The sequence below is a fragment of the Sebastes fasciatus genome, chromosome 1, assembly GCF_043250625.1.
Source record: "Sebastes fasciatus isolate fSebFas1 chromosome 1, fSebFas1.pri, whole genome shotgun sequence".
NCBI classification, from domain to species: Eukaryota; Metazoa; Chordata; class Actinopteri; order Perciformes; family Sebastidae; genus Sebastes; species Sebastes fasciatus.
In genome coordinates, this window is record NC_133795.1 from 14,493,002 (window position 1) to 14,507,019 (window position 14,018).

At 44.9% G+C, this 14,018-nt stretch overlaps 1 protein-coding gene across 2 annotated transcripts in view; it reads left to right on the forward strand.

Annotated features, from left to right (window-relative positions):
- The first annotated feature begins 386 nt into the window (after positions 1-386).
- Positions 387-14,018, forward strand: part of rassf5 (Ras association domain family member 5) — a 37,228-nt gene continuing 23,596 nt past the window's right edge. The window contains exon 1 of one of the 2 annotated variants that reach the window (XM_074631217.1): positions 387-1,380. In XM_074631217.1, coding sequence (XP_074487318.1) covers positions 726-1,380 — 655 coding nt within the window. In that variant the 5' untranslated portion in view covers positions 387-725. Of the gene's footprint in view, positions 1,381-8,226; positions 8,617-14,018 lie in introns of those variants that run through there. The other variant, XM_074631227.1, reaches the window with a different exon arrangement.

Sequence of the window (14,018 nt, forward strand, 5' to 3'; positions counted from 1 at the left end):
ACATAACACATTGTAATGCACGTCAACTGTAAAATAAAACAATAACAACTGACAGTTTAAATGACAAAAACACAAAGAAAATAGAAAGGCTCCGACTGAATCTATCATGATCTAACAGATACATATAATTTATATGATGTGTATATCAGACAGATGAATTACTTTGCTAAACACAAAGAGAGAGAGAGAGAGAGAGTAGTATTTGGGTGAAATAAACCTTTAAAACTATAAGTGGACCGAAATAGTATTCAAAGAACAATACTGGGAATGCTGAATCAGCAATTATAATAAATAACAGTCAGGGCTCAAAGAGCAAGGGGAAAGATAGTAGAATTAACAGCTCATACTTAATTGGGAGTGTGTATGTATGCGCTCATGTGGGTGTGAAACAAAGTATTTGCTCCAGGAAGAAGCAGCATCATTGTACATTTGAGTGCCTATTTAAAGGTAATAAATCATGAAGTATAATGCCAAATCAAAGCTATACAGTATGAACCAGCTGGATTGGTGCGCGCTCCTGTCGCTTTAAACGGAGCGCGCTCCCGACATTAAAGGCTGTCACATCCCCCTTGCTGCGTCATCACTACTACACGCTTGTCGCGGGCGTGAGTTGAGTTTACATTCAGGGCACGGAGTAAAAACACGCACCAGAGAGCAAACACACACAGACACAGACACACAGACACAGACACACAGACACAGACAGCATTACAGGCAGCAGGAGAATGGCGTCTGGTGGTGTGGTGGGTCAGCACCCGGCTCCTCACAGACTGGACTCGGAGCCGCGGCTCTTCAAGCTGTCCGGCGGGAGGAAGAAAATCACCCTGCCGAGGAAGTCCTCCTGGGAGAAGATGATGTTCAGGAGGAGCTCCGGGAGCTCTGGGAGCGGCGGAGGGGACTGCGGGTCTGTCTCTACTGAGGAGGTACAGACGGGGACTCATCATGTCTTAATGTCTCCGGGAGCAGCGGGAGGACCGGCGGAGAGAGGAGGAGGAGGAGGAGGAGGAGGAGAGATGCTGCCCGGTGGAGGATGCGGAGCTCCGGCTGCTGCGCCACGTAGCCCGGACCGGCACCGGAGCGCAGACAGAGACAGAGGACATCAGAGCATCTCCTCCTCCTCCTCCTCCTCCTCTTCCTCACACAGCACCGGTAGTCTGCATCTGGAGCGGCTCACACAGGGCAAGACTGGAGTGGTGAAGCTGGCCCGCACCGAGCCGGCCCGGAGGGGGGCCTGGTCCATCTTCCCCCGGGGGGTGGAGCTGGACCCCCGGGTGAGGACCGAGAGAGGAGAAGGTCACCGGTTCGAGTCCAAGTCCTGCACGAGGGACTGGTGTGATGCATGCAGCCGTCAGGTCACTGCAAGGACACTCAAGTGTCAAAGTAAGTAAAGTCCTACAAATCATGTATTTGTTTGTCTCTTTGTGTGTGCATGCAGTGGAAGTAAGATAAGAAGAAGAAGAAGAAGTGGATATTGGATATGAATTGGTACTGTTGCATATGTGAATCCAAAACATGCACTTTAAAGGGACTGTTTGTAAGAATGAGAAATGCTTGTTAACAGCGACACCTGTGGCGTTAAGTCAACGAAAGTCAGCGTCAAAACAGTGAGGCGACACACGTCAGCTAAAACCACAATATCACTCTATATTTCAGCTGCTTGGCAGTAATGTTAGCTGACCAGACGAAGGTCTCTCCATGAATCACTGCTGATCCTAGTGTTGGCTTTTCCTGCTTCAGTCTCCCGACCGCGGCCGGAGGGAACAGGGGAGACACCGGCACCCGGTCGGAGACGATAACGTTTTCTCGCTGCGGAGCCCCGTCACTTCACAAGACACGGAAAACCTGTGTTGGTCTGGAGGAGCTGCAGCAGTTATTTCTGCGCAAACGTCCACTGTACATTCACTAGATATTCTCAGAGCTACGAAGTCTTCTGCAGTGTGTAGTGAGCGCGAATGAACGTGTAGAGGTGGAGCGAGAACGCGAGAACAAGCGCGGTGTGTGAGTGAAGACAAGCAGGAAGAGGAGCAGAGACTCCGGTCACGCGCGAGCGCGCATGGGATCCCGACCCGGTAGATTTTTACGTGTAAAAAGTTACAAACAGTCCCTTTAATAGTTGTTTCAGTTGTGTGATTGGTTGTATTTATTCTCCCTTATTAGATGATACACATGTATACTTTATTAATGAATGCAGGAGGTTTTGACTTACTGGCCTGGTTTGCGTTTCTGGTACAATATTAGATTATTTTATGAAGGGCACAAGTAGCCGGGTGCTAAACTCTTCCATACTGGTGCCTGTGTGTGTTTGTACACAAAGAAAAGTAGGCTGTGCATGTGCCTTTGTGGCTGAGCCAGTACAGACAGGGGGAGGACATTTCCAAGCATTTTGCTCCATAGACAAAGCCAAAAACCTTCACTGGAAAGCCCATTATCTTGTCCTTCCAGCTTTGCCTCCCAGAGTTCTCACTCTGGGATTTTGCAGTCAGGGCTCAAAGAGCGAGGGAAATTAGATATTAGAATTAACAGCTCGTACTTAATTGGGAGTGTGTATGAAGAAGTCATGGGTTTGTGAAACAAAGTATTTGCTTCAGGAAGAAGCAGCATCATTGTACATTTGAGCGCCTATTTAAAGGCCATTTAAAACTTGTTTTTACATAAATTGTGCCTGATATCTGTGGAGCCACACACCAGACTGTATTTACTGTCCTACTGAGAGCTGCTCAGGCTCCGATGACATCACTCCCACCTGTACAGCTCTCAGACGCAGACAGTTCGTCTCAAGCCAATTTGACCTGGCAGATATGTGTTTAATCTGGCGTGAGAATACAACATGCACACCTTTTGTGTGTGTGTGTGTGTGTGTGTGTGTGTGTGTGTGTGTGATGGCTTTTCCGTTCACATACTGTACATGCATGCATGCTGTGTGAGTGTGAGGGCATGCGGCTGCTGACTTGGCAATGTGTCAGCAGCCTTTTGTCACGGGGAGGCTGTGGCTGCAGCACAGCGTGAGATAAACCAATTGAAGAGAGAAGTGAGGGGAAGAAAAAAGGGACGGATAAAGAACGGGCCGGCTGAAATAGAGGAACAGAGCCGAGGGGGAAATGGAACAAGAAAGGGAAAGAATGACAAGTAGTTGGAAACAGGGTGTCAGAGGAGAGGTGGAGGGAGGCAGGATGATAGGAATGAGGAGAGACGGAGAAGCTAGAACAAGAACGATGGGAAGGAAAGACAGCCAACGCGAGTGAGGGATAGGGGTAAAAAGAGCGAGAGTTTGTCCAGCACTGCAGAGCTGTCTGATTTAGTGTGCTATCAGCAAGAGCTCAGCGGAGCGAGAGCAGAGATTACTGGAGCACTATTCACACACATAGCCAGAGAAACACACACACACAGAGTTTCTTTACAACCCAAGAACTTTTTGTCTCCACTAGTCTGGATCAAACTAATTAGCTCTAGTTCTCTGCTGCCAGCTGCTGCCCTCTATAGACCAAACCCTTTTCTCGGAAAACATCAGAGGTGAGTGCGGTATACAGTCATGGGGGTCACCAGGACATGTATGACAAGCGATACAAATTTAGGCATTTCAGGGTATTTCTGTGGCGAGAGACGCAACCAAAAGTGCCAAAATAGAAACGGCGCACACTCATGCATGCATGCTCCTCTTTCAACTACACCCAGTAAATGACAGGGAGTGAGAGACGGAGGCCTTGCAACCATAAACAACCATCATTCTGTCCCTTTGTCTCGCTGTGTGCCTCGCTCACTCTGTCTGTCTTTGATTTATCGCCCTCCCTGTATCTGCGTTTGGCTGGCTTTGTTGCATATGAAGCTTATAGAAACAGATATGCAGCTCTCTGTCTCTCCTGTTGGGACACTGGAGCGCTTGCAGGGCCTGTTGTGATGTGGCCTTGCCCAACAGTGGAATCTGTCAATCCAGCCAGAGCTCCCAGTCTCTCTGTTGTTGCATGATCCTCTGAATTCATTCCTACTGCTGGCTTTTGTCTGTGTTTTTGAAAAAAATCTTTATTGCTTCTCATGGGAGTTAGATGAGTGTTTGATTTGTGGTATGTCAATGTTATACAGCAGCCCCCACACTATATATACATAAATACACATCTATAGATGAGAGCCATATGGAGCATCAGGCCGTAATGGGGCATAAAATAATGAATTACATGCATGATAGTGACAGGCTAACCATTATGAGCTCTACATGTCTGCTTTACTGACACTAATCTGGCCACTTTCACTCTCCTCTGATGTTCTCCCCTTTGATTCCAAAGATCACATAACACTTTTTTTTATATGCACATGAAAACACAGTATAATACACAGAAAGAATGATGAAATACTATTATAAAGTTTTTTTTTCTTCTTCAAAAAAGTCCACTGTGCACCAGTTATATCAATCTGTACAGTAGAGTGGGGTTGCATCCTGTCGGTGGATGTTGTTATCAATGTTCTCGTGATTTGATTAGTCATCTCTCTCCGTGTTGTGACGTTGGTCAGGGCTGGCAGGAAGGAGGCAAGGAGTGAGGGAGTGAGGGAGGGGAATGGCAGCCTCCTTAATCCCAGCTCTGGGTGTCTCCTGCCTGGGATTAAGTCTCAGGGATGGAGAGGTTGGGATTACAGACTGGCAGACGGAGTCAGACGTCAGATTAACATTTAATTAAAGCTTTCAGGGGACCATGCTGTTGTGGCACCGGTGCTCTGACACTCCGGGGTTTGGTCCTCTCCTCTCTTCAACCTCTGTCCAGCAATAAGACATCTTACTGTATATACTCAATTTACACCTACATAGTTTCCAATTAATCCTCATTCAGGTAGCACCAGCAGCAGATTACCAATCAATGGTTTATAGCATACTGTAATATAGTAGTGAGCAAATTTAGAAAAAGTACATTTTTAAGTGTTTATAAATGTATTCATCATATAACCCTACATGGTTGATTAGTACAGTTAATAGATGCCTTGTAACTACGGCTGTCAAAGTTAACGTGACAATAACGCGCTAATGCAAATTCGTTTTAATGCCACTAATTTCTATAACGCGATTTGTGATTTTTAGGTTGTAGTGGGCTCAGTTTTAAAGGTAGAGTGAAGTTACTGACGTCATATGAAACTAGAAAACCACGGCATGGTAGCTAGTTGTAAAGAAGAAAATAACGCTCCAAACATACACTCAATTTTGGCGCGGAAAAACCGTCATGGCCAATAACCAATAACCATTGTTTACTGCTTATAAATGCTAGATATGAATTGAAAATGAAGTGTTACCTAAAAGGTATTATAATCAAGACAACTTCTTACACATGCATTTTGAATTAGAGCCGCAATAATGATTGTTTTCATTATTGAATAATCTGTCTTTTTTTTTCCAATTAATTGATTAATTGATTAATTAAAAAGCTATTAGATGTCAAAGATTAGTGAACAATAATCACAATTTCCTGTAGCCCAACGTGGAATCCTCCTATTGTTTACTCTGTCTGACCAAAAACCCCAAATTTGCATTTAAAATGATATGAAAGAGAAGAAAGCAGCAAAGCCTCACATTTGAGAAGCTGGAACCAGAGAATCTTTGGCATTTTGCTTAATGAATGATTCACGATTAATAGATTAGCAAAATAGTTGTCTACTAATTTTCTGTCGCTCTACTAATCAATTAATCAACTAATAACTCAATAACTCAATAACTAGATACTCCAGAGATTGTTCAAAGTGGCCATGCTTGCATGGATTTGTACCCTTCTCACCTCCACTGTGTACTTTGGCTTGTTATCTGTGTGTCTCTGCTCCTCGTGTCAGAGCTCTGTACGAAGAGGTGAACGCTCCAGAAATCAAAACACAATTTCCTCTCCAAACACAGTTTCACAACTAGAAAAAGCTAGAAATATGTGCAAGCGGAGGGGTCGTGAGACAGGGAGGGATACTCGCTTCGACACATGGCTGACAGGAAGCACTGAATTCACACCCAAGCCAAAACACACACACATTTGCCACAGACGTTCCCATTAACCCTCGCAGTGTATTCTTTATGCCCCGTGGCACTCCTCTCTCTAGAGGATGCACCTTTCCCTAAAACTCCTTCTCTTCCTTATTTTACCTCCTCCTCTGGTCCACACAATACAGACCTTGTCTCAGGAACCCTCTCAGCCGTTTCACATCGATTCTCTCAAAGCTCCATTCACAGTTGAAGAAGAAAACATAGGAGGAAGGTTGTGTTAAATGGCTCATAACCCTCTTGGCCCGGCATACCACTGCTGCCGCTCTGACCTGCGATGGATGTAGTTTTAACTAGACTTCGGCCAAAACATTCCTTCAGACCTCACATGTCTTCAAGCTGAAAACAAACAGAATCTGAACACAAGGCTGCATTGAATGTTGAAGAAAGCTATTGAACACATGTTCATTACACTTCTATTATACTGCAGTTCTCCCACTGCTTAACATTATTTGACCTTGATAAACAAAAAGGAGTAGTAGTGACAAGGGTTCTGTTTTTGCAGAAAGACCTGCATGGTGTTTTGTGCTCTCCTCACCGCTGCATCGCTGCTCAGCTGTATGTATGGCAGAACAGTGGGGATTTTCATCCAGGCTATATTTAGGTTGCCCTTGGTGAATAGTGATAGGAGGACTGCGGAGGAAGAGGTGCTTAGGGCAGAAAGGAACGGACATTCTTAAGCACATGTTTGTTAAGAGCGATTTTGGATGTACAGAAACTAGGACTGTCAATCGATAGAAATAGTTAATGATGATTAATCACACCTTGTTTTATCTATTCAAAATGTACCTTAAAGGGAGATTTGTCAAGTATTTAATACTCTTATCAACATGGGAGTGGGCAAATATGCTTGCTTTATGCAAATATATGTAAAACAATGACAAATATTGTCCAGAAACCCTCGCAGGTGCTGCATTTAGCATAACAAATATGCTCAAATCATAACATGGCAAACTCAAGCCCAACAGGCAACAAGGACCCCTTTGAAAATGGCCATGACATTATATACACGCCAACATTTAGTGTAAGTTTGGAGCGTTATTTTGCCTCCTTCGCGACATGCTAGTATGACATGGTTGATATCAATGGATTCCTTAGGTTTTCTAGTTTCATATGATTCCAGTACCTTCACTCTAACTACAACCTCCGGAAGATCGATTGCGTTAATGCGATAAAGAAATGAGTGTGGTTAAAACAAACCTGCGTTAGTGTGTTATAATTGCGTTAAATTTGACAGCCCCAACAAAAACACATAACGTCATACTCGGTTCTGCAGTGAAACAACAGTGACATCAGAGCATAACCTTCTTATGCCATTGCTTGTGATTATGTCATATGCTTGTGAGTGAAACTGAGGAGCACATCCTGTTCCTCCAAACTCTCCAATTTTAAAAGTAGGGCAGAAGAACTCCCAGTAGCTCTCTCTCTCTCTCTTTTTCCTTTTCACAGTGCATATTAATAACCGACGGACTGCGCATCACCTCAACCCACACATACAAGCAGCCGTACACACTCACTTGAGGTGATGCATGTCCTTCTCGCTGACAAGATATGTCACTGTCGTTGGGGTTAGACAGGATGGCTGACTCACTGCTGTAGGGTTTCACACCATGCAGACAGAAAAGGGGGAGAAGAGAGGAGGTGGTGTCGGTAACTACCTCTGCAGTGGTCTGTGACGTTTCTGCACTATTGTTTGGAGATCCCATCCTGTTCTCTACTACTAAATGAAGTGTGTACAGTCAACCACCGAGGGAACGGAGAGGAGAAAGGCTCCTGTTGCTGGAAAAGAGAGGAGAGAGGGGGAATAGAGGAACCAGGATTGCGAGGGGGTCTCTGTCTCTTTAAGCTGGCTGTTTGTTGCTGCAGAGTGTGTGGGTGCTGCAGTAGAGACAGAGAGAGAGAGAGAGGATGAGGGAGCATTGATAACAGAGAGACGTTCGAGAGGAACAAGTAGCACAGCAGAGACTCAGGGCTCATGTCACGCTGAAGTGTGACGAAGCTCGGCAGGTGCGGACCAGAGGAGGAAAGTGTGAGGCAAGTAGAGAGCTTTAGGGAGCGTGTGAGGAGTACAGGTGGAGGGGTGGCAGAGCGAGAGGAGAGGGGGCTGTTTATTCGGAGCGTGGCACCGGTGGCAGAGTGGCTGCGCTGGGATGGCAGAGGGGGGAACTGGGGGGGCTGGCGCTGGGGCAGTCCTCAGAGGGACAGAGGCAGCCAGGCGCCGGACAGAGGCAGCCAGGCGCCGGAGAAGACGACAAGCGAGGGTTACGTGCACAGGACGGTGCCGGCCGGATGGTGCCACCATGCTCCTCCATCCATGGCACAGATAGCACCTCCTGTCCCGGGGCAGGCGGACGCGAAGAGGGAGGAGGTAGGGGTGGGGTTCGGGTCAGGGGGAGTTGAAGGCGTCAGGGTGGGCAGGGCGTTTCTCGGCCAGGTGTCGCTGCATCTGGATGAGGTCAGGGGTGATTCGGAAGGGGAGGCCGGAAGCGCCTGCTTCGGACAGGTGTCACGCCGGCTGGGGCGGCTGCTGAAGAGGCTGCCCAAGTCTCGCTCCTGGAGCGACAGCCTGCGGATCCTCCGACGATCGTCCTCTAACGGATCTCTGCTCACCACCTCAGGTATGGAGAGGAGAGTGAAGTGGTAACAACTGGGGAATTGAAACTTAGAAGTTGTACATTGGAATTGGTGGTGATAGAGGTCAGTATTTTAGAAAAGGTGATGAGTAGACAGGTTGAGCCGGGGTTGGCTTCAAAGACAGGCTGTGGGCCAAAATATTTGGGTATTGTGTGCATCAGTCTGTCTATCTGTGAACTGCAAAGCCCTGTTACTCTTTGTCTGTACCCATCACCATCTATCAGCTGATCTATCCCTCTCGCTTTTGTGTAAGAGCACATAATGTCCATGTGTGTGTGTGTAAGATGTGTTAACAGTGAGGACACAGGCTGCAGACTGGTTGTAAACAGCAGAATAGTCCAGTAAACAGGTCAGATGAAGGCAGTTTATTCTGGCTCCAGACACACACAAACACAGAAAAGCTACACAATTTCAATCAATGTCAAGAGAATTCTGCGTAAATGGATTAAAATATTGACTTTCATATTTGTAGCAGGAATTTGAGATAAGGGGAAGCCTGCTGGAGGCTGCAGGGTATCGATTTTTCCCATGTTTTATCCAAATACATGACTGGCTAAAGCAGTTTTTTTGGGGGGGGGGGTGATGAATATATAATGTAACATTAGCACAAAGTGTGGCTGGTGGGTAAAAAGTGGCAGGGAGCGAAATGGCTGGGTGCTGCAGAATTATTGATTCATTCACAGCAAGAGACTGACAGCTGAGTGGAAAAAAGATGTTACTTCAGCTCTTTTGTGTTTGTGTGTGTGTGTGTGTGTGTGTGTGTGTGTGTGTGTGTGTGTGTGTGTGTGTGCGTGTGTGTGCGTGTGTGTGTGTGTCTGTGTGTGTGTGTGTGTGTGTGTGTGTGTGTGTGTGTGTGTGTGTGTGTGTGTGTGTGTGTGTGTGCCCTCTGTGTAAGCCTGATAAGATCCTGACCAAACATGACTCAGGGAGCTGCTCATCAAGAGATCACCAGTCCACCTGAGCGACGTCATGCTGCAGCCTCAAAAGCTTCAGAAACAGCATCAACAGCTGCCGCAGACAGATGTGGATATTTTTAGATGGTGTTCCCTGTGAGGAAACCTATTTAATCCTTAACTGGCCCAAACCGGATTCCTCAGTTCCTCTTCTGTTGCTTCTTCTATCTATTATTATCGTCTAAGTCATAATCTTGGATGATGATATTGTCTGGCAATTCTCAAATTCTCTAAACTGCTAAATAATGCAGTAACCCCGGTGACTGTAGTTGTATTAGGTGTTTTAGGGGAGTTTTGCTCAGTGGTTGGATGTGTTCAGGGCTGAGGTTAAACTGTTATTTACACTCCTACATCTTTCTTTTAGATGAGGATTTTAACAGTTCTTACCACTATGGCTGGACAGTATTTCAGTATTACGGTATATAAAGTGTTAGGGATTGTGATTATCTGATTTTACACCTAAAAGTCACTTGTTTACTCGTCATGAAGAGTGCTCAGCCTGTGAAAACAGTTGTGTTGTGTTGTCTGTGGCTCTGGGGGAACTTTCTAAAGTCTGAGAAAATAACCCTGATGATGTAATTATGTCGGCTTGGGCTTGGAGGCTAAAAGCTTTTAACAGAGTCTGTGTTACAAACTTGGGTCGTGCATGGAGGGTCAAACGAAATGATGCTATGAAATTGAATTATGAGAAATGTAGGATCCAGTGTTTGTTTGGAGCTTGACTCAAACTAGGGACTAAAAAAAAACTGTCTGATGTGACTCCCCCAACTTCATTGAAGTGGAATACTAGATTGCTGAAGTACCGTTTTAAACCTGCAGTAGGCAGAATATGTTTGGCATCATTGGGCAAAAGTTCAATAATAACCTTTCAGCATATTGTAATTCAAGTGTTCTGAGAGAAAACTAGACTTCTGCACCTCCTCATAGCTCTGTTTTCAGGCTTTAAAAGATCTATCACGTGACGGGAGACTTTGGCCAATCACAGGTCATTTCAGAGAGAGAGCGTTCATATTATCTGTTCATTCGGAGGCAGCTGTCAATCACTTGCGAATTCTGATCAAACAGTCAAACTAGGCACGTTGATCAAATATGAATCAATATTCTGTTACTGTAATGCCTATTTCTCACCTCAAATGTTTTCAGAATCATCTTGTGGTGTACTGTTTAGCTGTAAAATGAGAGAGTTTGCTCTGGCTGGTGGGCGGTTCTTGGCATTTCCTCAACTTGATCTCAGAATGGCTGCCGGCTCACAAACTTTCTGATTTTACAGTCTCTGATGAAGACGCAGTTGGCGTTAGTCTTTAATAAAGTGTACTGCCTTAAATCCGTGTGCTCCAGTGTGCTCTGGGCCTGCTCTCTGAAGTCTCTCCTGTTACAAGAATACTGATTCATATTTGATCAGCGCTGTATAGTTTGAACGCTTGATCGGAGTTCGCGAGTGATTGACAGCTGCTCAGAGACGGCAGGCTCCAGCTCGGCTCTGATTTGTCATCATGTGACCTACAAGTATGGAACTGGTATGACCTATCTCAATGACAACTGAGCAAATTCCATCCACTGATGAAGGCTACTAGATGTGCCTGAAAGCTCTGGAAGAAATCTGGTGAATGGCCTTGAATGGCCTACATTTGCTATATCATTATACGTGTATATCAATATCAGAAGTCCGCTATAGGTAGTTACATGACCCATATTGCTGGTCTTGGGTGAAATGTCATCAGAGGAGCATTTAACTGGAATTATAACATAAAAACACCAAAACACACTAGCTCCGTAATGATGTGGTATTCAACCACAGAAACATTCTCAAGAAGCAAAAAATACCCCTTTAAGCATTGGTTTGGCTGCATCCATCTGCAGCTCACTGTACAGAATTAGCCTTTAAAAAAAACAAAAAAACAACAACACTGAAGGCTGTGTTCTTCTCCTGTTTGCTTGGTTAATTCAGGGAGCATCTGTAGCTTGGCAGATGGAGGAATTGAATGAGGGGAAGATATAGAGATGCTGCGTTGATGAAGATAAAGAATGTCAGTATCAAATATGAAATTATTGTTTGTGCACATATACACACAGATGTCAAGGGGAACTGGGGCGGCAGATTATATTTAGGTTAGAAGAGATTTGTTTGCTCACGTCTGGTGGGTCAGCATATGGAGTGTGCATCCTGGAAGCTCGATGTGTTTGAGTGAGAATGTGAACAAAAGCATGATATTTAGATTTATAATGATAAACAGTATGAGTAGTATGGTAGTATGGTATGTGAGCTATAGGCCTGTCACAATAATCACTATAGCGACTTATCGTACGATACATGGACATGACCTCAGTTATATTTACGTTATCGATTTAGCGTACTATATATGAACATCATATGATATATGGACCTCAGTTATTTTTACATTATCAACTTATCGTGATATACTGACAGGACCTCAGTCATTTTGCCAACGTCGATATTGCTGGTTGTGTTTACATGTGTTTGTTTACCTAAGAACGTCACCAACATTTTAATCAACATGATGCCAGAATGAACAGCAGGGTTTTCCCTACCATTATATATTCATATATTATTTTTTCTAAGATTTAGGTAGACATTGCACATTTTTTTGTTAAAAGTAAAAAAAAGAGTCAATTTTATTTATTGTTTTGGTTGTGTGGTTTTATTTTATTTATGTTTTTTTAACCCTAGAATAAATCATTCCTACGACAATATATCGTTCGACAATATTAGTTACCGTTACAGGCCTAGTGTGAGCCGCACAGTAGGAGAACATGGATAACTGCTCCAAATGAGCTATGATGGGATCAGACTGATTAAAGACCCCCCAAATCTGCTCTTAATTCCTTCCTAAGACCTGCAGAGCCCCCTTTAGGTTCATTTGTGACCGTGTTAATATCCTCACCCCTATGTTATAGCTAACTTACCCCTATTTATCCCCTCCCTCCCCACGCAGACAAGGAGCAATCTGCTATCTGGTGCCGTACAGACATCCTCCATGACCTGAGAAACACTGCTAATCTGTGTCTTTACCCTCCCCTGTCTGTCCCACACCCACTGCCTCCCAGAAAAAACAACCACCCACATCCCCTATCTTCCAAAAAGGGTACAGGCAGTGATGCAGAAATGAGAACGAACGATGGGAGTGGAAAGACAACAAAAGAGAGAGATTTTAGGCGACAGAAAAAAAAAGATTTTTCACTCAGCAGCCTCCTCCATCAAGACAATCTGAATGTCCTCCTTTTAGAACGGGATTGTCATTTAACACGCTGCAATCGAAGCTCCTCCTTTCCTGTCTCCACTCCTCGCAGTTATCGACCCGAGTGCAGCAGGGGAAGTTAACGCAGCCGCCACATATAGATCTTTACACGCTGCACATCTAAGCTCCCTCATCTCTTTCCACTCCTTCCTCTCTTTCTCCATCCCCATCTATTCGTATCATCGTCCAGCTCTGTCTGGAGGCATTTTAAAAGCAGTCAGACTGGAATGATGGCAAAGAGGGAGTCTGTGCACGCAGGTCCTGCCGCGGAGGAGCAACCAAAGGCCAGACTACCATGGCGACACATAACACCACAGCCCTTCCTCTTGTGTGTTGAGACAACACACACAGACACTAGACTCCACGGCTCTGTGCAGGTCAAACTGATGCTGATGAGTGTTTACGGCTCAACTTCATTACAGTCATCTCTTGGTTGTCCTGTCCTCGCATGCAGGTGTGGGTGCACGTCCGTGTGTGTTCACTGTCAGCAAAGTGTCTAGATTGTATAATAGCTCTATTTAGCCAGGAAATGCCTCGCTGAGATTAAGTACAGGAGCGTCCTCGCAAAGACACCAGCTGCACGTAGAAGGTATAAAACATATAATTCAGACCTGATGATAATAAAACAATCAACAGAATCATAGTTCTGCAGTTTACCAGGCAAAATATCTTAAAAGCCAGTTAAATAAAATGGGGTTTCAACACTGACAGCTATATTAGCTCACCTTCAAATCGTTTTAAAAGAGTCTGTTGAGACAGAAGTTTTGTTTGTGACTGAAGCACTTCCCAGTCAAAGGCAACAGAGTACATGAAAGCTCTTTTCCCTGATTCAGCACTGACTTTTAAGAATCAAAGCACATAAAGTAAAAGGTAGTTTCCAGCCTAATTCACAGTGATAAACATGGAAGTAAGATGAGTCTGTGCATGTGCCGAATCCAGTGACTCTTCTAAGAAAACCTGTTGTGGCATTCCCGTCCCGTGGGCAACTTCTCCTAAATTTCCTGGAGAGGAGAATCGGCCTCGCTGTCTTCAAGTTAAAGCAACTTCCCCATTTGATCGTCAGTGTCACCATGTACTTTCCACAGAAGAGCAAAAAGGGAAACCCCCTACAAGTCCTATCACGGACTCCAGCGGGGAGTTTTGTCCCACCCATTCAAACGACTCTCACGAGACAAA